This window comes from Sinocyclocheilus rhinocerous, unplaced genomic scaffold (genome assembly GCF_001515625.1).
Source record: "Sinocyclocheilus rhinocerous isolate Xijiao unplaced genomic scaffold, SAMN03320098_v1.1 scaffold88, whole genome shotgun sequence".
Classification (NCBI taxonomy): domain Eukaryota; kingdom Metazoa; phylum Chordata; class Actinopteri; order Cypriniformes; family Cyprinidae; genus Sinocyclocheilus; species Sinocyclocheilus rhinocerous.
This window is the reverse complement of record NW_015652292.1, coordinates 107,671-135,506: the sequence shown is the minus strand read 5'-3', so window position 1 is coordinate 135,506 and position 27,836 is coordinate 107,671. Positions and strand designations below refer to the sequence as shown.

At 38.5% G+C, this 27,836-nt stretch overlaps 1 protein-coding gene across 1 annotated transcript in view; it reads left to right on the top strand.

Annotated features, from left to right (window-relative positions):
- Positions 1–26,066, top strand: part of LOC107714444 (ventricular zone-expressed PH domain-containing protein) — a 101,729-nt gene extending 75,663 nt beyond the window's left edge. Inside the window, exons 11-14 of the mRNA XM_016520276.1 lie at positions 836–970; positions 16,598–16,715; positions 22,218–22,354; positions 25,692–26,066. Of these exons, the coding sequence (XP_016375762.1) occupies positions 836–970; positions 16,598–16,715; positions 22,218–22,354; positions 25,692–25,928 (627 nt within the window). The 3' untranslated portion in view covers positions 25,929–26,066. The remainder of the gene's footprint in view (positions 1–835; positions 971–16,597; positions 16,716–22,217; positions 22,355–25,691) is intronic.
- The last annotated feature ends 1,770 nt before the right edge of the window (positions 26,067–27,836 follow it).

Below are 27,836 nucleotides of genomic sequence, written 5' to 3'. Positions count from 1 at the left end.
CACACACACACACACACACACACAAGTGAGCCCACTCCCACTAGTATTTGTAAATATTAAGCCGCAAAACGATTAATATTTAAATATGAATTCTGCGTGTCTCTGTGTTAATGAATGGCGCAGACGCGCAGTTTTGTGTAGTACTCCTACTGAAACACTCGTGATGCTTCCCGGTGATATTAACCTCTGCAGTCTCACTAATGAGGACATAAATACATGAACAACATCTCCAGAACTGCTTTTTTTTTTTTTTTTTTTTTGGGGTAGAGAAATAGTGTGTTTTGGATTCATTTATATATACATAATGTGCTAAAAATATGTAATATGTTTTATATGTATTATACTTATATAATATTAATATATTTATAAACTCTAAATATATATTTATAAGAACTATTGTATGAGCTCACGCCAAACTAAAGTGATGGATAGAAGTGATCTTTGCTCACTTTCTGTATCCAATCCATTCACAATTTGAATAAAAGCTTTATTTCCCATGCTGCTAAGTTTACATTGCAGAGTTTGGGAAATGACAACTGTATTCAAATTGTGATGGAATCAGAAATTGTGATGACTGACATAGAAACCATAACAATAGATGGGACTAAATAAATCTGTGCATTAAGTCTCTGAGTGTAAATGCATACTAATTGATCTCTCACTTGTTCTATTATCTGTAATGTGTTTCTTTGTTCCTCATTTTATTACTTTGACTTAGTGGTTAATCTTATCTGACCATGAGCAGCGGTCAGTGTGATTCTTGCCTTAGCAAACACCACTAATTATGAGTAGTGTGTATTTTGGCAAGCTAGCATTGTATCATGTCTGTGTGCAGAGTAAAGTGAGCGAGGCGTTGTGCTGTCAAGATGAGTGTGTTAAGCAGCTAAGGAAACTTTGGGAGAAAACACAGCTGACGGGAGCTCACAGCTTTGAGCTGGCCATGACTCAGACAACTGTTCCTCACAAGAAGGTAAAGTCCTCAACAGGTTCTCTTGTGCTCTTCCTCTTTTAAGCTCTCTCTGTCCGTCTGTCACTCACACAAACACATACTTATATGAACCAACATGTATCCATTCACTCAGCACTTCTCTTCACTTGAGCAATGACGCTGGATTTGGCTTCACACACCAGTCCATCTGATTTTTAAGCCAAACTTGTCTGAAGTCATATCACATTGTAAACTGTACATTAACGATTTCATAATGCTTTTATCACGTGCAATAGCAGGGATGTTGATACTTTTTCTCATGCAATTTTGTTAATGGCCATTAGCCTTAGTTTTCTCAATGAAAGCTGAACACAAGTGCTTACAAGAGACTCATTTGAAACGCCAGGTGGAAATAGTGTGTGCGTGTCACCACTAGAGTGACCATCTTAATAACACTATATTGTGATTAATTCTGTATCTTGATTAATTTTTCACATTGTCACATTTTGGTGTTGCCAATTGCAGTATAACCAAGCATCAGCATATTAGCACTGAAGACGGGAGTAATGGCTGCTGAAAATTTAGCTTTGCCACCATAGGGATACATTTATTTTTTAATATTTTTATATTTTAAAATATATGAAAATAGAAACGTTTAAATTGTAATAATATTTCACAATATTACTGTTTTAGTGTATTTTTGACAGAATAAATTAAGCCTTTGTGAGCATTAAGAGACTCATTTCAAAAACATAAAAACTTAATAAATATTCAAAACTTTTAGTAGTAGTGTATATAGACAGTGTAATAAATGATTTATATTGCTTTCTGCTGATAATCCCCAGCTCTAAAATAGATTAAATAAGCAGGAAAAATCAGTCATCCTCCCCCTTCCTCGCTGCAGGATATTATGAGGAAGAAGTGACCCAGCAGGATAGGAAAAGTATGTTTGATCCTGATCAAGGATTACATTTATGACTTTGAGGAGAAGGTATGGGTTACCACAGTGGAAAACAATTTATGCATGTGTTAACAGCAACCTTGCTGTACAAGTCAAAGTTCTCTGTGGAGATCAATAAAGAAAGCACTAAAATACTGTACAGTACACTCTTAAAATTAAAGGTTTTAATTGGCATTTACGGTTCCATGAATAACCTTTAACATTCATGGAACCTTTACATTGCACAAAAGGTACATTGGGTTATTAAAATGTTCTTCACACTAAGAAAAAAAAAAACTGTTCTTTTAAGATCCCAAAAATGGTTCTTCTATGGCATTACTGCAAAAACACAATTTTGGAAACTATTTTAAACAGTGTAGATATTTAACATCGCAGAGCCCAACATACGCCCTCTATTATAGCCACGTCAGCCACGTCGTGCAAACTGTGACGGGTCAGAGGTCATGATAGCTGCTGAGACGGGGATGTTTACCTTAGGTCATTTCCTCTTTGTAGTGCCATGTAAATCCAAGCGCTCGGATGATCTTATCAAACATCGTAAATGTCAACTTTGGAATAATTACTTAGTACAGCTGATGTCTTTTGTGTCTTTATGCTTTCTTCCTTTTCTTCTTCCTTTTGTCTAAATCTGGGGTCATTTATCGTCCATTAAAGAACTTTGTGTGCACATAGCACATATGGAATCTGTTTGTGTTGGGCACATGTGCGCATTCAAAAATACGAGGCAGGACACTAGCAAACCCATCTTGAATGCACTCATAAACAACCCCCAAATGATGCCCTAACCCCTGACATTTCCTTTGATTTATTCTCTGGCCTACACTTCAAGAGACAGCTTTTGCCAGCATTGAAAAGTTCATATCATAAAAAACTGGATTTTTTTCTTGCTGTTTTGAAATGATTTTGTACACTATAGACATACTGTAGACATATCTGACCCCATATAGTGAGACAAATGTCCATGTATTGGGGCATTACAAAAGGTGTCTATTTTCCTGGCCAGTAACGGTGGAAATGTTCAGTAGGTTTTTGTGGTTAAGATTTTACGGTTTGTGTCTACACAGAGTTTGACTTTATGGGAAAAATAACTTACCCTGACACATATTCACAAGAGTAAAATGTGAAACTACCCCTCATTTATACATTCAAGTTCAAAACAAAAGAAGATTTAAAGAAAATCAGAAACTGGCTATAATGTAACTGTCAGTTTTGATGCATCTCAATGTGTAATGACAGTATTACATTATACTACATTGTGAAAAAAATCTGTAAAATTTACGGTAAAAAACAGCAGTTGGTATTACCTTAAAAATATAGTAGCAACATTTTAAGCTTTATGGTTTGAGCATAAATTTAATATAAACTAATATAATGTTAATAAAACAAAGAAACATAATTATCAAAAACCTTTAAATGTGAAGTGTTATATAGGGAATCTGGGAATGTCAATTTACGTTTTTTCACTGTTAATTATAAGATGGCTCGTTCTTTTAGTGTAAAATTACAAAAACTGTCCAGTTAGCTCTGTGTATAGTAAGGAGGATCTTACTGTTAATCAAATGAGCAGGTTTTTACTGTAGCATTTTTGCAGTCTTTTGCCATTACAATCATTCTGTCACACCCCAGAACTGTTTTTGTTGTGTTTTCATCCCTCATGTGTTCATTGACCCAGTTTCCGTCTTTCTTTAATTAGTTCACCTGTGTCTTGTTAATCATCCTCACCTGTCTGTCCCTCATTAGCTACCCTATTTAAGTTGTAGTCAGTTCACTGTTTGGTTGTCCGGTCTACTACGTCCCTGTCTCCTGCCTGTCTGTCGTGGATTTACCCTCTTGTGGATTTATTAAAAGACTGTTTGCATTGATCTTCATCTTCTTTGTGTGTTCATTCCACCGTAGCGTGACAGAAGACCGGACCTAGAAGTGAAAGTGCGCGGCGTGTGTTCCCGCGTTTTGTTTTTTGTTTGGCTAGTTTTTCTTTTGTTTCATTATGTTTGACCCTGAGCTCAACCAGCCATCACCCCGCTTCGCGGAGCAGTTTGAGCCCACCGCTGACGGAGAGCCAGAGCCCGCCGCAACCGATAAGCCATCACCTAGGAGTGCGACAGAGCTGAGGATCGCCCCAGAACCAGAGCCACGATCATCAGACTAGGTGTGCGAGCCGACTGCTAGGCACGCAAAGGTGGAAGTGTCAGTAGGGAGCAAGGGCACAGAAGATAGCCCCGCCCACCGCACCACCGCTAGAGGTGAGCTGAGGTTGTGCTCAGAGTATATTTATGAGAATATGCCTTAGAGCTGAAGATCTTTGCCGGGACCCGACGGGTTTGGTCGGGTTCGGGCTTAATTTATATAATTTTACACGGGCTCGGGCCGGGCTCGGGCTTGCGCTCCGGCTTGCGCGGTAAATGAGCGGTCATGTGATGCGTTTCGATTAGCGCGAATTCTGTCGGGCCTAACTTTTAAGGCCCGATTACAGCTCTAATATGCCTTGTCTTCTCCTGCCATCATCATCTGTCTGTCCCGTCACGACCACAGAGGTCGTGATTGAATCATCTCTCTGTCCTGAAACCACCACGGTCGTATTTGAACTGTCTGTTTTGAACTGTCTGTCTGGAGGTCGTTACCCTGTCACTGGCGCTCACTGTGCTGGAAGGGGCCTTGTGGTGTGTGTGGGCAGCACACACCGTTTCAAATTCCCCTGATCATCCTGAACTCCTGCCCAGTCTCCCTCTCCCACCACCTCTGTACCAGTCCTCACCAGAGCCTCCGCTGTCTCCTGTCAGCCCCTCAGCTCACCATCTGTGCGGTGGGATCAGCGTGGGTCTGCCAGTCTCCATAGTCTCCAGCGTCATGGCTGGAGAATCCCTTGTCTCTGCCTCCGGCCTCTGAATCCTGGACTCCGCCTCGGCCTATTGACCCAGCGGCTCCACCATGGCTCCTAGCTCCGTCCTCTCCGCCGTGGCCCATCAGTCCACCAGCTCCGCCGTGCTCCCTCGTCCCTCCGGCTCCGGCTCCACCTTAGTCAGCTGTCGACCATCCGCTGCCTCGGGACTCCACTCCTCCGGCTGCGCCTCGTCCCTCTGGCTCTATCAGGCTCCTCCTTCCCTCCAGCTCCACCTTGGCCCTCTGTTGCTCTGGCATCACCGCGGCCTTCCAGATCCCCGCCTTCGCCTTGGTCGCCGGAGCCATCTGCTCCGCCTTGGCCCTCTGGATCCTCATCATCACCCTGGCTCGTCGGCTCTCCGTCTCCACCCCGGGCTCCACCACCACCTGCTCCGCCGCCGTCGGTCGACCCCCTGGAGCCGTCAGCCCTTCCTCCACCATGGCTCCTCCCTCCGTCGGCTCCACCATGGGCCACCATCCTGGCTGGGGTCAGGGTCTCGCCTGGCTCCTCCTGTTCCCTCCTGTCTTCTCCCTGGCTCCTTCCTCTATCTGATCCGCCCTGGCTCCTCCTGTTTCCTCCATGGCTCATTCTTCCGTCGTCTCCATCCTGGACTCTGTTCGTCGTCCTCCTCCCGGGTGTCCGTCCTCCGTTGCCGTCCCCTGTCACCATCCCATATCCACTCCTTTGTCTTCCTCCTAAGTCCCCCTCCATCCCTCCCTTTGTCTCTGCGGCATGAGGTCGCACCTTTCGGGAGAGGGTCGAACTGTCACACCCCAGAACTGTTTTTGTTGTGTTTTCATCCCTCATGTGTTCATTGACCCAGTTTCTGTCTCTCTTTGATTAGTTAGTTCACCTGTGTCTTGTTAATCATCCTCACCTGTCTGTCCCTCATTAGCTACCCTATTTAAGTTGTAGTCAGTTCACTGTTTGGTTGTCCCGTCTTCTACGTCCCTACGTGTGTCTCCTGCCTGTCTGTCGTGGATTTAACCTCTTGTGGATTTATTAAAAGACTGTTTGCATTGATCTTCATCTTCTTCGTGCGTTCATTCCACCGTAGCGTGACACATACTTTTTACAGTGTGGTACATTTTATTCCACAGTGTTTGCACAAGGTTTGAATTTATTTGACATTTTTTACAAAACTGTACAAGAGAAAAAAAAACCTTCCCATTCATATTTTAAAAAAACTGTAGGGGATAAACAAACTTAAGCATTCTCAAGGAACAAAGATACTTTTTTTTTACTGTAGACAGACCATGGGTGTACTTTATTAATTTTAATGAATGAATCATTTGCAAATTCTGTTGAGATGCCTGAACTACTCACTCAGTCCAGTGTTCAGTCATGTCCAACTTGAAATAATGAATGAATCATTTGCGAATTCTGTTGAGATGCCTGAACTACTCACTCATTCCAGTGTTCAGTCATGTCCAACTCGAAATGAGCCAAGAGCCGGGAAGTAATATGATCATGTTTGAGTGCAAATTGTACTGTTCATAATGAGGAAAGTTCCCCAAATACAAGACAGAATCATTTGTTTTATCAGTTTGTTTCCAATCTTTAAGGTCAGTGTGACACTAAGATTTGAGTCTGCTAGTGTAACGCCGGCTGCGTGGACAGGTGGCAAAAATCATGTGTAAACCTGTGTTTTAGTGGATCAGAGTGGGCCATGGAAATTGGTTTAAATGGTAGAAGGCACAGGGTCATATGCCTCACAGGCTTGAGAGAGTGTGAGTTAAACTCACCAGCAGTATGCAACTATTTGATTTTTTTCTCTACTCAGAAAAAAATTAAGTAGACAAAAATAAAATTGCAGTAGGTCTTTGAGGAATTTTTACCACACAACATCTTGAAGACATTATAAGTGTGTCACTTTGCTAATGATAGATCACACTGAAATAGTAAATAATGGAAACTGCTTGGAGAATATAAAAAAGCCCCTTTGCCTCACATCACTGTATTTTACTGACTGGTGGATGGGATCCTATTACCATCCCTGTGTGAGTGTATATGTGCATGTGTTGTGTGTGTTAGGCAGACTAAGCCTCTATAAAAGGACACTGGGAAGAGTGTTGCAATGGTATCCATTACAAACAGAAGGACCTCTGTTACTTTTCCGGTCTCCACAGGATAATGATGACATGTTAGCTAGTATGTAGTAGGCCCCATGGTTTTGGCTGTTCTCCCCTGACGCTTTTGCACATCTGGGGCTTAGCGTTTTCGGTGCACATGTACACTGGGGTTTTGAGAGTCAAGGTTGGTGTTGACGTGTTTCTTTTAACATACTAGAATAGCGTAGTCTCATTGTTCAGCTCTGTTTCCCAAAGCTTGCAGGCTGCCGGCCCGGATTGCCCAACATTTTGGATCAGAAAAAGAAAAAGAAAATTAACTTCCAGGCGTGTTAAATGCTATCCGGGGACCTCTCTGTTAATTATCCAACCACCCTCAATGTGTTATATGTCTCTGTGATTCACCGGACTGACTGTTTGTGAATGATTTTAATGCACTTAATAGTTTTAGTATTAGTTAAAGGCATGACATTAAAATGGCAAGATCTGTCATTAAAATTTAGATGGTAGAGTAGGGGTGTAACGATATGCCAATGCCACGGTTCAGTTCATATCATGGTTTTGGAGCCACGGTTTGGTTCTGTTTGCTGTGAGGGTAGGGTTCATGGCATGGCACCAGCCACATGATCACTTTTAACTTAAAGGGATAGTTCACCCAAAAATTAAAATTCTGTCATTAATTACTCACCGTCTTGTCGTTCCAAACCCATAAGACCTTCGTTCATCTTTGGAACACAAAATAAGTTATTTTTGATGAAATCCAAGAGCTTTCTTACCCTGCATAGACAGCAACACAACTACCATGTTCAAGGTCCAGAAACGTAGTAAGGACATCATTAAAATAGCCCATGTGACATCAGTGGTTCAACCGTAATTTTATGAAGCTACAAAAATACTTTTTGTGTGCAAAGAAAAAAAAAGCTTTATTCAACAATTTCTTCTCTTCCGGTCAGTCTCCACTGCCATTCACGAGAGTACCACGTCGATTACCATGCGTGTCTAAGTCCGACTCGGAAGAGAAGAAATTGTTGAATAAAAGCGTCATTTTTGTTTTCTTTGCACACTAAAAGTATTTTCGTAGCTTCATAAAATTACGGTTGAACCACTGATGTCACATGGGCTATTTTAACGATGTCCTTACTACGTTTCTGGACCTTTAACATGGTAGTTCCCTTGCTGTCTATGTATAATGCCTAAATAATGCAAACAAGTTATTGGACAACATTTCTTAGACTACATAATAAAAAATGCATGTGTCGTGGATAAATAAAATTGAGTAGCCGGACAATAAGGAAATTATTTTAATCAAATATATAATAACTCAATCTGACACTCAGGGGTCACAAGCAGTTTGAGAGGTGGCTGTGTGCACTTTGGCTGAGAGCGCATTGAAGACCGTCTCTCAGAGAGTGCGCAAGTACTTTATGGGTTAAACCTCTGGGGTCTGAGGGGGTTTTGGGGCCCTGGAAAAGTTTTGACATTTGTGTTTTTTTAGTATCCTAAAAACATATGTCTAAAGTCTGATTACATTGTAATCAGCACAATCTGTGCTACAATAATATGTGAGCAGCATGGATGTACATGTTTGTGTTTTTGAGAAAACAACATTTATGCGTGGTTAGTGAAAAACTAAATTTTGTAAGTCACTGAAATAAGGCCATGAAACACTTACAGAACATTTGTTCACAAGACTTTTGAGAACTGGATGTGGTAGACTAGATTTTTTGCTACAAACGATGTGAAAATCATCCTGCACACTCGTTCACAGAAAACAATTTATTCTAAACACTGGATCAAGTTGCGCATCGCGTCTGAGGTAAATTCTGGGTTATTCCTCTCAGTGTGTCTTCTTCCAAAAATGAAAAGTATCCTAGATGAACTTGATAAATCTTCACGCTTAGTTTACAGAGGTGATGTGGGCGTTTACATGTTCGAGCATCTCACATGAATGTTTATCATTTGAATAGTGCAGCTGCTCGTGGGCATGATCACATTACATATTATAAGCTTAGATGGGAAAAACTGTACTTCTCGTTGGTTTCATATGGATTACTTTATCAGATAATACTTTATTTAAAAGTAGACACTTCAAGCTTTCTATACATATATTTATCATGTCTGTGAGGCAAGTATTCTATGAGATTCAGGTTGTTTGAGATTCAGGTTGTTGTTCAGATTCAGGTCGTGCCTGTGAAGAAAGTTGACAGAGACCGAGACGGCAGAGAGTGCACCCTGTTTGTTTTCTTTATTTTACAAAAGCACATTGTTTTGTTGTTATTATGACTATACACAAATAATAGTAGACCCTTTGCAGTTGCAAATGATGCCTTATTTTTTTCTGTACCATCAAAAATGACGGAGTATTTTTAGTTCTTTCTGCGGTCATTAAGAAAAAACGTGACAGACCACACTGGTGCAGTCTTCGACCCCAGAGGGTTAAAATAGCTTGAATATTTAAATTGGCATGACTTAAAGTGACGTACAAGTGACAATTCCGTCAACTGTCTGAAACGCACGCTAGTCTTGTATTGCAGAGCAAACTCAAGTGGATAACGTGGAGAACATGGAGAAGACACTGTACCACTCAATCTCAATCACTCAGACTGTGAATTTCTGTCTCACAGAAAGTTTCAAAATGACTGATTGGCTCTGATAATGTTTGGATCCAACCTACATGCTATAGTGCATAAATGTTTGCGTAAATTTCCTGCTTTATATTTGCGAAACCTGTGGCAATGTGTAGAATTATGCTCAATGCCTGCAATCCTGCAGCGAAATTCAGGCCCTGATTATACTGCACAAAATCAAGCACAAGTGAACTTAAACTAAGTTATGTAGTGAGAATGTGTAACTCCTGTGGAAGCGCTGTTTGTAACTCACTGAAAACGTCAGTTAAACCTTAAGAATTCACAATCTTTTTTTATAATAGTGTTCTTATTATAACGTTATTTATATGGCAGTCCTAGTTATTCATGTTCTGCATTTCTGATTTGAGCTGTGCGCGGTGAAGATCACCAGTACAATGAAGCACTTTGATAGCAGGTTTTTAATCAACGAGGTTTACACAAAGAGAAAAATAACTCACTGCTCTTGACTGAAGAACTTTAATACAGTTGCTAAAATTCAGCAGTAATAAAATTACTTGAAATTTTCAACAACTTTTCACATAATATCTTTTTGCACTAAATAGTATCGATAAGTACCGGTATCGATAAGCAGTATCGGTGTCGGTATCGATAAAATGTAAACGATACCCATCCCTAGTGTCATTTATATAAGCAGTCATGCTATTGGTGGAGCCAGAGGTTGACACACTGGGCCGCTCAAATAGAGATGTTTTCATAGCATTATAGAGACACAGTGTTTACACTCTTGTGGGAAATCAACCTAAGAAATGGCTACTTAAAGTTGTCTCTGCGCATTAAACGGAGATAGGCAAAAGTATTTTACCATCCAAACAATGACATACATCAGCTTTAACTACCATTTACAGTCAATTTGTCAAGTGTTCTGCTGATTGTGGGATTTTGAGAGAATCTTTGAAAGTCTACGTGTACAAATACATCACCTGCACATGGCCTGTCTACAGTCTAATTATACTGATGCAGATGTCTGTTCCTCCTTTTAACATCTTTATTATTAGCTTTGATCTAACCATGACAAACTGCCATTTTTGTGAGATTTTGCCTTAGACAAGTGTTCAACGAGACATATTTATTGTTCAAAGGTAACACAATCCTCAAAATTAATTATGTGAATTATTAGGATTAGTAGGGGATTGGCCCATCTACAATATGCAGAATTATTAACAAGACAAAGTCTGAATAGGAAAATAAGAAAAGATACAAATTTGCACTGAAATATCATAATATTTGTATGAATGTACAACCTTTGACAATATAAAACATGAAACATATCCTTTGAAATATGGTCATTTTTATTGATTGATTGATTGATTGCTATCCTAATTATGCATTATTTATATGGTTAGTTACATTATGTTATTTGCATTTGCCAAAGTTTTTTTCCCAGCTGTTCGCAACACGAGCAGACCTGCTGGCATGGTTGGGTTTGGACACAAAGAGTGTGCAGGGTGCAGTGGGCTTTTTATGTATTCAAAAATAAAGTTCAAAAATAAGAACAAAAACACTGAATCAACAACAAGGCAGGGCAGGACCAGGCAACACAGCAACATTAGACAATGTAAATGAAGGAGGACAGGTGGGATAAACTAGAAAGGCACAGTTAAAATTAAAGATAGGATAACAAATGGAATATAGAAACAAACAGAAGTTGTGTGCTCACACAAAACATGACAATATGAAAGCACATGGCCAATGAAAATCTTCACAAGCCATGTGCTGCACAAAAAATTGCAACACAATAGCACCCAGCCAATGAAAGCCAGGTGCTCAACAAAAACAAAAGACCTGGCAAGTAACATAGACTCATTGGAAAATACCTGCCTCTATATACATTTCTGCAAAACTGAAAAAAAACGTACCTATATGTATGAATCACTGCAGTTTCCAGTTGACATGAACACTAGAGGCAGTAAAATTATTTTATTTCTTTTCACACAAAGTATGATTTACAGGTACAGGCTCATTTACACAGTTGCTTTCAGAATATTATGTTATGACTTCAAAACAATTTTTACATCTTGCGCGATTTGAAAATTGATACTTTTGAATGCTGTCATCACATATACAGCTTTATATGTATAGGTTTTCTAATTCAGTAGGTTTGCTCGGTAGCTTACAGGATACGGCATTGCACTTAAGAGATAAAGAGCTCTGGTACGAACCCCGTGAAACTACGATTCGACAAAACAGCTTAAATCCGCATGAGAATGTAAAAATAGCACAGTTGCGTCAACAGATATGTTTTTATATCACTTTTGCATTGGTTAACACTATCAGGTAGGTTTAGGGTTGGGTTTGTGTAGGGGATATTTCCAACACGATAGAGCATTAAACTTTAGCGACACTCCCCAGATTTTTTTATTCTGAATAGCCGCAATATGTACCTCAAGCAGCGTAATAAATACGCAGGAATACGTGCCTGTAGCAACGTATTAAAAACGTGCCACGGTCACATATTAAACGTGTGTTTTAGTGCCACTGTCTGGACATTTCACTTTGAAACTGCCGTGAAATGTGCAGTAAGGTACATAATAATGGTGTTGCAGAAATGTATTTAAAGGCATGTATTTCCAATGAGCCTGGGTTGCTGACAAGAGTACACAGCAAAGGAATGAACACTCAACTCGTGTGCTTACAACAAAAATAAAACATGCAGTATGACAATGAGCCCAAACTAACCAAATAGGAGATCCAGATACCATGCTTCATATAATGCACCACAAAGACGAGAGGGTGCACAGGCAGGACTCTGGCAGAGAGCCCCAGTCAGGAGGCCCAGTAGATGGACGGACCAGGGAGGCTCCGGAAGATCAGGGACCCCAGATAATGGCCAGGGCTAGAGCAGACACTGGAATGTCCTCCGTGGTCATGAAAGTGAAAACGGGCAGTTCTTGGATGGCCAGGAACACCAGACTTAGACCTCCAAAATCACCGGACTCTGGATAACTGGACATGGGACCTCCAAGACCACCTGACTTGTTAAAGGGGTCATATTGATGCTACATGCACTTTTACAAGTAGTTTGAACTGAAATGTGTGTTGGCAGTGTGTGTACACAACCACCCTAAAATGATAAAAATCCACCCAATGTTTTTTTTTTAATCTGACTGGACTGGTGTCTTACCTTAGCCCCGCCCTGAGTGAGCTGTCATCAGTCCGCCATTGTTTCACCTCTGGAGCAGATGCAGACACGAATGACTCCTAAGCGATTGAGGTGTTCTGGTGTTGGATGTAATAATGAACATAGCATTCGTCATTTACTCCCGACATCTGAGCCGCTGAAGACGCAGTGGATTACCTTTGTTTTTGAAGAGAATGTGCCCCCGATCTACATAAATGCGTTTATGTTCGTGATCATATCAACTTGTGGAAAATGGGCATCCTATGACCCCTTTAAGCAAAGGGAACCCTCCTCTTCTTTCTCTTGTGAAGGTGAGGTGGTGGTGCAGACTTGGTTTCCTCTGGGAAAGCTGAAGTACACTCAACCACCTCTGGGGGTGGTCAGGGGGGCCTCAGGTGAGGCAGACATGAAACATTAATGTTGGGACTGAACCAATGGAGACAGGAGTGTCGAGATCCGCACGCTCCACACACAACACACGAGAGAGTGCACAGCATCAGCAAACTTGAGGCTGCAAACAAAGACAAGACAATATATGAGTTCTTAGTCAATAAGCTAAGAATAAGTGCAACCGAAGTGACAGAACCCTGAAACCTGCAACCTAATTTTGGGTTAACCAAGGCCACTACCTTAGAGTGAATGATTTGGGTAAATCTTCAGCTCAGATTTTTGGAGCCCAGCTTTTAATAAGGAACATAAACCACAGCACAAATATCCCTTACTAGACTCCACATGTGAGAACATGTACACATACACACACATGGCCCTCATTTAGATCTATGTACTTGACTCATCTGTAAAAAATACATCAGATGCAATTTGTGCTATTTGAAAGGTTTTCATGGCACAAATAATCAAATGCACATTACATTTCTTGCTCGATTCTTACACTGATTTAGTTGGCGTGAAATAAGTTATGGCAGAGCAATAGTAAGATGACTTGACTGTTCTTGCCAGAGAGGTTGTCCGTGGGGGTTTGAAAAATGACCTGCATCAATCTACAGGCAAGCAAAAAGAGAAATTTAAATATAAGATGTATGATGGATGGTCTTTCATCTGCCTTTGCTTTAAACTCAGAGAAATAAAAGCTCTCAATTGTGATAGTCACTCACAGGATAGGTGAAAATTAAACTCTTGTCTACCCCTTGTGTCAGACTACTCTTAGGTCTGAACAACTTGTATCATGTAGTTCTAATGGAAGTTCTTAGGGCTTGAAACAGGTTTCTTGAAGCAGTTTCCTTTCTAACAAATTTGGCGTTGGTCTATTGTCAGGGGAAGTTGGCTTTACTGTGTCCCCCACCTTAATCTAAGTAATGTGCTGCCATGCTGAAGGAGATGGTGAAAACTCTTTCCATTCATCTTTCTGAGCCTCAGGTCTGAGAAAGCTGGAATGAATGATGACCTGGTTTTATTCGCTTGAGGTGAAACTGTGTGTAATGTAGAAAGTAGAAAATCAGACCTTAATGGAATAGTTCCCCAGAGCTCTAAGAAAATAATAGAAAAGCTCTGTATTACTCAAGCTTTATAATTTTAAAGGGATCGTTCACCCAAAATTGAAAATTCTGTCATCACTTACTGATCTGTATGACTCATCTGCAAAACACGAAATTTTTTTTGAAGAATGTTGGTTTTGTTTATCATTGACGTTTCATTGTAGGAAAAAAAATACTTTTTCTCAAAATATCTTTTAGGCCTATTTTCCACAAAAGGATTTCAGACATAGCTTTGTGTGATTTAGGTAGTTTGATTAACCGCAATTTCTGTCCCTCATGTTGTTCCAAACCATCTTTGTAATGATGACAATATTTTAAGATATTTTTTACTGAAACCTGAGAGGTTTCTGTCCCTCCAGTGAAAGACCATTCAACCAAAAATTCATCAAAAGTCATCGTAAAAGTAATCCATATGAAGTCTTCTGCAAAGTCATGGTCACTTTATTTGATTTTTTTTTTTTTTGAACAATGATTTAAGCCCATCAAATATGGTCAACGGCAGCTCAGCCATACATTCTTAATGCACAAGAACAAACCTTTTTTCTTTCACAGTGATCTGTCATGTTTCATTAAAAATATCTTCATCTGTGTTTCAAAGATGAATGAATTTCACATGGTTTTGGAACGGCATGAGGGTGAGTAATAGATGTCAGAATGTTCATTTTTATATGAACTATCCCATTAAGGGTGGAGGCAATGCACAAGCCAGTGATTGTAATTTCTTGGGAAGGACTTCTGAAAAATCCTTGTTTTTCTCCCTACTCTTCTGTGTGATGTTTATAATTGTCTATTTCCAGAATACCTCAACTCAGTATAATAGTCACTTCACTTATTTTGATATCTGTAAAAACAGATCATTTTCAAATATCATTGGTTGTCTTCATTTTGGCAGACTGCTCTTCCTTAAGGCCAAACACACCCTCACATCCATTGGAAATTCTAGTAAGCACATTTAGATGTTGACTGTCATTGTTCATTGGTGTCTAGCTGTGCCGTTGACTCTCTAATACGTAAAGTAAATCCCAGATTGTCATTACGCAGCTGTTTCAGTCCATTGATGGCTTTCCACAAATACTTAAGAGACAGATTGTAGGATAACTAGTGCTGTCAAATGATTAATCGTGATTAATCGCATCCAAAATAAAAGTTTTTGTTTACATAATATATGTGTGTGCACTGTGTATAGTTATTATGTTTATATAAATACACACTCATAGAGTATATATTTTGAAAATATTTACATGTATATTTTTATATTATATATAAATATATTTCATATACAAATATAACATTTTTCTTCAATATATACGTGCATGTGTGTGTATTTATATAAACATAATAAATATACACAGTACACACACACACACACACATATATTATGTAAACAAAAACTTTTATTTTGGATACAATTAATTGTTTGACAGCACTAAGGATAACTATATCAAAAGTCTGTCCTGCTTAAAGACTTTTAACCCACTTAAACCTCAATTAGTCTTTAGTGGCTAACCACAGCATATCACAACTCTTTAAAAGCTAGCTTGTGGTTTACTACTTTCCACAGTGTAAATCTTAACATTTAAATCAATATAGTGTACCTGTTCCAAAAACTAGTAAGCTGTCTCGCTGTTACTGTTTACATGTGCAAGGTAGCGCTTTTATCATAAATGTTAGCCATTTTGCTAGCTTTAGCTAGCAGCTTCTCTCCAATATTTACTATAGCGCCATTTTGGAGAGTATCACATACGTAAACAACGTATGCTGTTCTGTGTCAGCAGCACCGTACGCGGATACGCTGTTTACGCTTTGATCTGAACGTAAACAATGTATCCGCGTACATACATTGCATTCGTTGTTTACATATGTGATACTCTCCAAAATGGCGCTATATAGGGTGACGTGGAGGAGACGAATTGTTGAATAAAGTCATTATTATTGTTTTCTTTGCACACAAAAAGTATTCTCGTGGCTTTATAACATTACGGTTGAACCACTGATGTCACATGGATTATTTTAACGATCTCCTTGCTACGTTTCTGAGCCTTGATCGTGTAAGGATCCTTGCTGTCTATGGGAGGGTCAGAGAGCTCTCGGAATGCATCAAAAAGATCTTAATTTGTGATCTGAAGATGAGCGAAGATCTTACAGGTTTGGAAAGACATGAGGGTGAGTAAGTAATCATTTTTGGGTGAACTATCCCTTTAAGAGATATCTCCGCAAACCGTACCCACAGTAACTGGCAGACAGAGAGCACCTCAAAGTCGTTGGATTGGCAAAAACAATAGTGTGTTGCTGTCTTGCTTTTTTGGTGATTACAGAATCTCAAGATATTGAGATATTGATGTCTCAGGACACATATTTCAACAGTGTCTATGCTATTCCATTAAAATGTGCAAAAGAAACATGGTGGCTAATGACTCTTTCTCTTGTGTGTCATCTTCAGTGCTGTGGAGTAGCTTCATCTGCTAAATTTCATCACTCCTTCTCTGTATTCACTCTCAGGATGTGGACAGTTTGCAGATGTATCTGGAGGAGGTTCGTTTCTTTGACCTGTTCAGCTACAGTGAAGAGGAGGGTGGCTGGCTCTGTTTCATGTGCAGTAACCCTGAGAAAGCCACAGGTAAATAAGATTTGCTTCCTGTTGGTCTTGTATAAACACATGCACACAATCAATGAGTCAAACCTACGACAATATACCAAGGTTATTCAGTTGCAAATAACCAAACGTAGTCCCTGATGTGTGAGAGAAGTAATGGTGAGTCTTTTCAATGAATCAGTTGATGCTGTTCACAAAAATGGTCTTAATGATTAGTTCACAGCTTGGGCTGATCTGGTTCTCGAGTTCAACTCGCTAACTCGATCCGGTCACAGCTGTTAACAGCTCACTTGAGGGCAAGATAATCAGTGAATAACAGTGATGATTTTAAAAGTGTTACAGTTGATCCTTCTCTGACGTTAATGATTAGCGGCTACATGATTTTGCAAAAGCACATCAGGACTCCAGATGTCACATACAGCTTCAGTCCTCTGTTATGATTGCTGAAATCTGCTTTCCATGAGGAGAAGAAAGAAACAATAAATAGAGGAGAAGGTGGTTTGTCTCGTTTCTGTAGCTGAGATAGTTTACATCAGTCCAGCATTAGGATGTTCATCATTTAGACAAAGAGGCTTCTGATCCCATTCAAGTGCATCCAGAATTGCTGTTGCTTTGTTTTGAATCTTCTCCAGATATGCAGATGTGCTTTTTCCACAAGAACCAATTACATACAATGGAGAAGGTTTTTGCCTCTGGCCTGAATGTTTACCAAAAACAATGAAAGATATTGTAAATTGGTGCACATGGAGCATGGCTATTTCATCTGAGATCATTTATAGGCATTTGAATCACTAAAAAAAGAGAAAGTCTCAGGTCTCAGCATTGATATTGCTGAAACACGCCATCATTTTCCATGTGTTTAACAGAGCTTCTGCACTGCAGTCGGTGCAGTTTGCGTAGTGAGGTCTAAAACAATGTGTTCCTGTAAAAAAATAGCTCCATTGCTTCATAAGCTTCATCAGAAGGTCAATGTTGTTTGACTAGCTTCACCAGCTAAGATTTGTGTGACTACTAGCAACACAATGCAAAACAATTTTTTCACAATGATATTTTATTTTATGTAATCAATTGAAATTTGTTAAATGGAAGTTTACTTAATCTATTTGGATCATTTTTGTTTGTCATAACTAATATGGAAATTTGTATAGAGACCAACACAAACAGGGGTGCGTTTCCGGTACAGTGACGTAACTTGCTGCTAAACCACCATAGTATGCAACGTTGGAGAAATTAACTAGCTTCTCATGACTGTTTCCCAAAACCACAGTAACATGTTCACCCCTCCATTGTTTGAACCACACAAAATAATGTTCTTTTTAGCAACATCATATGAGTTCACCCTAACTGAAATTATGCATTTTAAATTCGAATATAATTCGAATTTTGATAATATTTAAGTACAAAATTCGACTTTAGTTTTTCAGACATTTTGACAGCCCTAGTGCTTTGAGAGTGCTCCGGAGTTCGGCTCCGGCATTAATGAGAAATTCAAACAAGTGCAAAGTGAAATTCAAACAAGTGAAAATGCAAATTCATTCTCTGCCAGCAGGAGCCGCTTTTAGAGTGATAAAACTTGCGGTTTCCCAGTAACGGCTGTAATCAAATCAGCTCTGCTCATGAACGCTACTTTATCAAATAAAAATTAAAATGTCATCGAAACTTTTCTGAAGACAGTCGGGTCCCTTCAGAGATACATTCAGATAAAATACCCGCGACGTGTTTTGATTTTGAAACGTGTAGTGCTCATGTTTATTCAAGGAAGTCAAACGCCACAAATAAATCAATGTATGGGAAACACTGGTAATGTATATCGAAATATCGGAATGAATTTAAAAGTCACATCACCGTTATTGAAAAAAATGATACCACGATACATATTGATATTGAATTATTGTCCAGCCCTAGTCCTGACACATGAGTTTGGACGAGAACGCACACATTGGCGGTAATGCATAGACGGACACTGCTTGAAAATATGGACAGTGCCAAAACAAGGTGCCTATTTATACTACAGGTATCGATATTTTATGCGTGGCATCGATACATCGTATCGTTAGACATTTGATCGATGTATGGATCCATATCGATGGATCGTTACACCCCTAATAATTACATGCACGCAACCCTAATTCTAAACCCTAACCCAAACCCTAACCATATAGTAAGTACATTAATATTACTCCGTACTTAAATGTACTGTATAATTACACTGTAACAAGGATGCCTTAAAATAAAATGTAACTGTGTTTTGCAATTCAACAGGAACGCAATAGGTACATTGTACCTAACATTCATTCATGTATTCATTTTATACGTTTTTTGAAATTATTTTTATTTATTTATTTTGACATATGTACATGGTAATTAAAGACACCTAATATAAAGTTGTACCTAAATCAAAATTTCCAACGGGAACTTTAAATAGAAATGCCCATTAAAACCAGAATTTAATCTCTAATCTTGTAGCTAATTTTGTAAATTTACATGTCTTATTTTGTAAAATGTTAAACCCAAATTATTTAAACCTCATGAACATATATAGTGACCTTTTCACTATATAGTCTCTCTCTCTCTCTCTCTCTATATATATATATATATATATATATATATATCATTTAACCTCTTCAAAACCCCGGATAAACTCTTGAACCTTTATCTTATGTGTTGTTTTCGACACGGAGTTGGATGTACTCCAACTTTGCTAAAATATGTGAAACCCTGTCCATTAAATGCTATAGAAGTGAATCCACATTCTTAGCAGGAGTTGAGACAGTCCTGTCAGAGCTTCTTTCTTTAGTTACTCTAAATCAACAGTAAAGCAGAACGCTGGCCAAAGCCCAGAGTAAAATCTATAACATACACCAACCAGCAGAAAAATAAACACTAGCCTTCCTTTCCCTACAGTGACTAGCAATACCCTCACTGCATAAATTTACAATTGTAGGAGAACTGGAATAAACAATACTTACCTCAAAAGATATATTGATGTATTGCTAACATAGTGCTCCAAACCTCTTACTCAGACTCTTTTCCCATTGGCTGTTTTTGCTTTCTGTGCTACGTGTGAATTGGAACTGCCAAAACCAGATTTCCAAATGAGCTGCATCCAAATTAGTATAATATACTGTTTACTATAGGTTTGTACTTCACTTGTGATGGGAGAGCACATTTGAGTACATCACAAACAGCTACAATGCTTTGGGACAATATGTAATTTCAGAAAGACCAAAATTCCTCAAACAATTGAAGATCTATCTTGCTTTGGACTTGCCGAGCATCAGTTTTGGCCTCTGCTCTTATCATAGTGCATGTTTCACTTTCATGACCACAAACAAACTCATTTTTAAGTACAGTATCATATACACAATAAAATAAACAGAGGACAGAAATCATTCTAGCCAGACAAATGTAATGCAGAATGCAGCGCAGATGCTTTTAATATTCTGGGATTTATGAAACATACATTTCACATTGGTTTTGCTCATGTTCTCACACACACACACACATACAAGTGCTTTGATTCATGCATGCCAGAGAAAGGCAGAGAGAGTAAAAAAAATCAAAGTAAAATGAAAAAGAATTTATTTGGAATTCATAATAGAGAATTATTATGTTGCTCATGGGATAAACACACTAATTCAATTATCACTCATTACTAGCACTGTAATGCAGACATCTGCAGAAAGTTTTGGGCTGAAATAACCAGAACAACAATTATCTCCTCTAAGGCTTCTCATTTGTTCTGCCAGTTTGAAATTTGAAATGATGATTTTGGCTGTACCACTTCAAGTGTATCCGACACCCAATACATCATTGTTTTGATATAATCTATTGAATTGGCATTCATTGTGTTTTATGTTTTATTTATTTAACTAATTTTAATAACAGAACATTTTCTGAGGGTTAAGTGCCTTCTTTTACTGACAGTTTGTTGAAAAAGAAAAAGAAAATGACTTAATTTTTAAGACTTTCAGGCCCTGTTTTGTACCCTATTTCTAGAATGTGCCTTTTATATCCCAGAATAAAATTATTATACTAACCTAATTTAACCAAAAAACAAATGGCCCTTTTTTGTTTTCCAGGGAACTGAGGCAGGTCAAGGGCAGTAAGATTTTACCCCGGTGTTAATCAGCGCTCCAGTGTTCTCTAATACACCATGGACTTAACTTCTGCCAGTTGGGATCATAGTTAGGTGATTATCAAAGATCAGTCTTGCTTAATCTTAAGTGGGCTATCAAAGCGCTGCAGATTCTCATCTGTTTTCCTTGCTGAAAAAAAACGAAAACTCAGACAATGGGCTGCTTTGTACCATCCTGGAAGGGCTATAACACAGCTTCCTGTTTAACTGAAATAGACCCATGAGAGATCTGTGAAACGCTTTGTGTAGTTCAGACAGACCCAGCAAACACAGGCAGGAGACAAAATATTCACAGTGCCTGAAACCACACCAGATATTTCAACATGGTGGTAAACATTGAGCAACGCTCTTTTGTTCGTCTAATGAGAAAACTTTGTAAATAGCATGGAGTAGGTCCAGAAGAGGATGGCTTTGAGTGAAGAGTATTGTTTGATGTTGAGTGCTAAGTAACTTAGCACTCTAAAATTCTGCCCTATTTTCTTTGGGCAGAATATAGCCCATTTTACACATGCTATCTTTACTGGTAAATTACGCTTTAGAGGTAATGTTTGAACGGGACCTTTTCAGAAATACCGGTAAATCAGTTTTGGTTATTTTCTGGTATGAGAAGTTGTAACATTACCAGTACATAGCCAGTAACATGCTATGAGTGAACAAAAAAATAAGATTACTGGAATGACCACACATGGACGCGCTGACGGAAGAAGTCTGCTTTGGGTCAGTCATAAAGTTCTGACAGACATGATGTTATTCCAGGCTGTTTACGGATTTTTAAATAGTTTTTCTATGTAAATGTGTGTTATCTGGACGTCTTTGATCATTGTGTTGTGCTTTCCACTCTAAAGCTGCCTTCTTTTCCATTCATCAGCACTGTGGCTCTGCAGTTGGATACTATTGTGTGGCGTCTTGTGTTTTTAAGCACAGAAACATGTTCTTACACCTATCATGCAAAAGTAACAAATTATTAAATTGGAAAGTTAACTTAAGCACTTCTCCACATCTGAGCTAATGAATTAAAAACACGGCATAATTTCTGATAACTGGCATCACAGAGTTCACTGGTATTTTGGTGCTGTGTGAATGGTCTCTTAACAGTAAAAAGCCAGAACACCATTATTATTTATTATTTTATTTTTTTGTGAACAGCTGATTTTGTGTATTTACTGGAAAAGTAATTCTGGTAATTTTACGGTAATTTGCTGGCATTACTCTGTGAAAGGGGCTAATGTTATAGGGCTTGTCCTATACATTTCAATTCATCATTTACTCACATCCTCATTTCATCAAAACATCATAAAAACACAATTACAATAGTCCATACAACTTCTGTGATTCTTCCCTCTATTTTAACATTGTCTGACCATTTCATTTGTACTCTTTCTGCTCAGTTGTTAACCAGGACGGCCAGCCACTCATTGAGGGGAAGCTGAAGGAGAAACAAGTGCGCTGGAAGTTCATCAAAAGGTGGAAAACACGTTATTTTACCCTTGCCGGCAACCAGCTTCTCTTCCGAAGAGGAAAATCAGTAAGTGTCTTATTCACAAGACCTCAGAATGTATTATTTATGCATTCCTTACTGTCAAGACTCTTAAAAAAAATCATTTACTCACCCTTATTTGCTGTGCAATATTTTTGTGGAAATGTGCATTCACTACCTTTCAAAAGTTTGGTGCAAGTAAGATTAAAAAAATGAAATTAATGAATCAATCAATAAATATATATTTATTTATAAAAAATAAATAATACTATTTAGCAGGGACACATTAAAGTGATCAAAAGTGGCAGTACAGACATTTATAATGTTAAAAAAGATTTATATTTCAAATAAATGCTGTTCATTGAAATTTCTATTCATCTAAGAATTCTGTAAAAAAAAAAAATTTTACCGTTTCCACAAAAGTATTAAGCAGCAAAAAAAAAACAATTTATTACAATGTTTTTACTGTGTTTTGCTAAAAAAAAAAATGCAGCCTTGGTGAGCATAGAACACTTTGAAAACATTTAAAAAATCTAAATTTTTCAAAACTTTATTCCAAACATATTCCATACAACGTGTGCAGTATGTTCCAGATCTTCAGAAGTCAAATGATAGCCCTGTGTAAGAACCAAACCAAAATTTAAGCTGTTTGTTCAGTCTTTCTTTTCATGCCACTCTTAAGGCTTGTGCACACCGGGACGATTATTGTGCACGATTATCGCCGACGTTTAATGCCTCGTGACTAAACAAAGGGTGCCAATGTGAGTGTGCACACCGACGCGCAAAAGCGTCATTTAAAAAAAAAACGCCTCGGGCTCGTTTTTTTTGTTTGACGCGCCACGTTAAAAACTGGCCAACCAATGAGATTGGCACTTTTGTTCACGTGCCTGGAGTTGCTGAAGTTACAGTAAAACATGACTTGGTGGCGCTCAAGCGCAAAACGGTCTTGCCGAGCACACATTGATACCTAACGACGAAGAGGAAGTAAGTAGACCAAGAAGATGCATCGAGGCAAGATGAATGTAGAGCTGCTGGTCTCATTGGTGTCTGAACACAAAGGGCTTTATGACAAACGCGACAGCGACTACAAAAATCTCGATAAGAGGGAGTTGTTATGGAGAGGAATTGCAGATCAAATAGGATTCGATGTGTACCGGGGCATTTCTGTTTTTCATTAAGCGCCATCTAATGTCAGGGAGTGAATTTGCACGTTCACTCGGCTCATCGCCTGCGAAAATCGCTTGGGTATGAACACAAAAGACGCGTCGAAAAACGTTGGCGAAAAGCGCGTGCGCGATAATCGTCCCGGTGTGCACGAGGCTTTAGACGCGTCACCCAAAGTTTGACATCAATGCCAAATGCAGTTTTCTTTGCAAAGTAGCACGTTTGAAAAACACAATGACAACTGAGAGCAATACTGATTATTAGTGAACCATGACTTTGGTTCCCATGACTGTTTCTCACACAAAGCTATTGTATTGCTACCTCTGATCACTGGTCTGCTTTCAATATACTGAATAGAGCAGGGAGACCATAAATCTTATTTCGTGTTCCATGGAAGAAAATAAGTCATATGGGTTTAGAATGTCATGACAGTGAGGGAATGCAGAGAAAATATCAGTTTTTGCTTGACTAATCGTTTAATTCATTTGTTTTCAATCAAATCAAGTCCTCAAAAAAATTAGTTAGTGTATCATTCTAATTAGGGGCCAAATGTCCTCTTTTTTTAAAGAAAACTAGTCTTCTTGCATCTGCCTGTGAACCCTCACCCACTGCAAAAGATTACGAGCATGAAAAACAGTGTTCCTGAACCACCATCTATATTGAGCAATTCTGTAATCTGGTGACTAAAAAAGTATTTCAGTTGTTAGATGTTTTATTCTAGGAGCTAATGGCTCACTAGTCATTTTATTAGTCTAGTGCCCTGCTTTATGGAAGAGGATCGGTTCTTTATAAAAACCCATTACTTAATCTTGAGATTCACCAAAACGTTCCCTTGAAGGGATTTACTTGAACTAAATAAAACTAAAATGGCTTGTCATAATCTCTCTGTTGTGTTTAAACAAAGCAAAGACCCAGTTTAATATGCATCCATATAACTTGGAACCATTTAGGGTTGTGCAAAAGAGAATTCATAACCAAAACCATGACATACAAAGAGTGACTAAAAAGCTAAGATCAGTCAATCTCGCAGTATTCTGACAGAAAGCCAGCAAAAGCTTTTTAGTAAAAATGAATTCATTTGTCAGAGCCGTAAGCACATTAAATCTTGATTGATTGTACATCTTAATTTGGAAAAGCAATGCATTGCTACAGTCATTTTATTTTGCAAAGTCTTGACAAGAGTCTTAATTTTATCAGGCATGACACAAGCTCTTTCAATATGATTTTGAGGGCAATTTAGCCTCTTGTCACGGTATCTTGTTTTTATTATGCCTTTAATTTGCTTGCAATGCTGTAGTTTTTCTTTCATTTTAATGGTGCTTATTCTCATCAGTGGACACAAACAACGATAAGCCTCATTTCTGGCAAACCTTGTGCAGCGCCTCTTAAAAACAATTTGAGAGACAGGCAGAACAATAGAGTAAGAGAACTGGAACCATCAAGAGAGGACATGCACGCTTTGATCCTCCAACCGAAAACCCCATCCATTGTGTTTTCCCATCAGGAAATAGTGGTTGACTAGTTGACTAGTCATCACAAGATTGTGTATTATGCAAACGCACCGTAACCCTTGTGAAAATTTAAAGTTTTACTTTAAAGCACCTTTAAATCATGATGTTTTAACATGTAAAATGTATGTTGTGCTTTAAAGAAGTACACTTATTTTGATGTGTTGACTTACTAAAGAACATGTAAAGTTCCTGATTATAAGGTAGTTTGTTAATATATTTTAAAAATTTACTAAACTTCAACTTCATCATTAAAAATGTGTAATTATAAATATATTTAAATACATGACATACAAGTAAACAGAAATGACATTCAAGTATATTTTAGTTTACAGTGAGTGCACTTTAACTGTATTTCAAAGACAATAGAAGCAATTATTAAATTACATATAAGATGTACTTAAGTCCTACTTAAGTGGGTCAAAAAGCACTCTTAAAATTCATTAATTCCCTTTAAATTTAAATTAACATGCAATTAATTGTCCAAAAACATTAAATTCAGTTGCTCTTAGGTATATTCTTTTAAAGTATATTATTTCTGCAAAGTACTCTGATAAAGTGTCTCAAAAGTCTGATTGGCGTAAAAACTCAGTGCAGACGAGGTGTTGGGTCTGACTTAGACTACTGGCTCAATGCACATGGCTGTGGTCCATGCAAAGCTTCCTGATTGTTAGAGTGTAAAGCATTAGCTTTTTCCCTCTTGTTACTCACAGAAGGATGAACTGGACAACAGCACAATTGAACTTAGCAAAGTGCAAAGCGTTAAGGTGGTTGCAAAGAAGAGGCGTGACCGCGGGCTGCCCAGAGCCTTCGAGATCTTCACCGACAGCAAAACCTACGTGCTGAAAGCTCAAGACGAGAAGCATGCGGAAGAGTGGCTGCAGTGCATCAATGTGGCTGTGGCCCAGGCCAAAGAACGTGAGAACCGCGAGGCCACAACATACCTGTGATGCTTGTTCTGCTGAGGATCCTGTGGGCTTATCAAGTCAGATGTGTGTGTCTTATTGCCACGTTTTTTCATTATGACAGTTTATTAACATCAGAGACAAAAGTCCTGTCTCAAATGCCACCTTCAACCTTTGCAGTCATCCTCCACAAGACTGTCAGTTGGTCCTTTGTTACGGTAAGCTTGGCAAACGGCATCAAGGGCACATTGTGGCCAAAAAGGATCCCTCAGGAGAACCCTCATGAATCATGAAATGATCAATGGGACATCCTACAGTCTTATGGACTTCTCAGACATGTGTTAGGAAAGAGCACAAGACCACAAGTCAATATCAAGTGCGTCATTTGGGACATGACCAAAGAAAAAGTGTGACGTACAATGAGGCTGAGTAACACTGAGCTGCACCTGTTCTACACTTCGCACTGACGCTCATTCTATAGGTCATATCTTAACATTTTGAGAACAGCAATCGTGATTTAATTCATCTTTGTCTTCCAGAGAAGTATAGAAGACTTATTTAGAATCAGCTATCACATACAATTAGAGCTGTCACAGTTAACATGTTAACGCATACAGTAAATACAGTAAGTTTTAACACTTCATTATTTAAACCGTTGCCACAATTATTCAGTTTGATGTTAAATACTGACTTACTGTCTCATCCTGTTTTGTGGTTTCGCTTTTTGGTATTTGTGCGAGATAAGTAACATTTAAGCAGAATCCACATAAATTCATGAAACTAATAATTAAATAGTCTGATTTTATTTTCTTTCCTTGAAAAGGAACTGAATGCGCTAGCACGTTAACTAGAACTATTAGAAATTAATAAGGTTAATCCAGGAGTTCCCAGACTTTTTTTGATCAGCCACACCGCTTAGATGTAATATTACTTGTATTTACTTGAACTACACCCTGAGATTTTAAGTTAATAATTTAATTGATATATTTACATGTTCACGGTTCTCTAATGTTGATAATACTAATCATAATAAAAAAATGTATACAATTATTATTAGTAGTATGTTTTAAATTATTAAAATAGAAATATATTACTATTATACAGTACACACTTGTGCTGTAAAATAAAAAATAAATATTTGATAATGAAATTTATTTATTTTAATTTGACATTCAGTATAATTAATTATTAGCTTTTTTTATCAACCCACAAACTCCTTGCAGTTCCCCTGTTTGGGAAACCCTGGTTTAATCAATTGACAGCCCTCCTTTCGGTACATGGCATGAAGTAAGCACTGAAGTTTTCATAATCGTGAATTTTACTGCCAGCTCCTCTGCGCTCCCAGAATACAGCAAGAGCCAATGTTATCTTGACAGCAATAATATTATTAGGGCTGCCCTCGACTAAAGATTTTTCTGGTCGACCAGTAGTCGTTCATGTTAAGCGGTTAGTCGACTAATCGCACGTTTATATTAATAAACCACAAATCATAGTAATGAGCGTTTAATTGCCTATGCAGCGCTCGAATAAGGTTTGCCACACAGCGCACCGGCAGAAGTAATGATTATGAATGCATCAGGAAAAAAAGCAAGGAGACTGCCTTAAAATTTTAATAATTCGTTGATAAACCAGTGTTTGCTGTATTTTCGGCTGCAGTGATGAATTGATGATCTCCTCAGTGGATGCGCCTGGATGAGAATAGTTGTTCCCTTTCATGGGAACTTCGAACTGCGTCCTCTAGGGGTCGCTATGGGGAACGCCTCGTCGTGACCCGTGTCTGAAGCATACATTGAAAAAACACCAACTTGTTGGCCGGCGACAGCCATGACGTCACTACCGGTGCGACTATAGTATAAATAGGCGCCGGGAGCACACATCATTCTCTTCTTCGTCTTCACTGACCGGTCTGTTTGAAGCGTGCATTCCAAAAAGCAAAGTAAGAGCTTTTTCTTT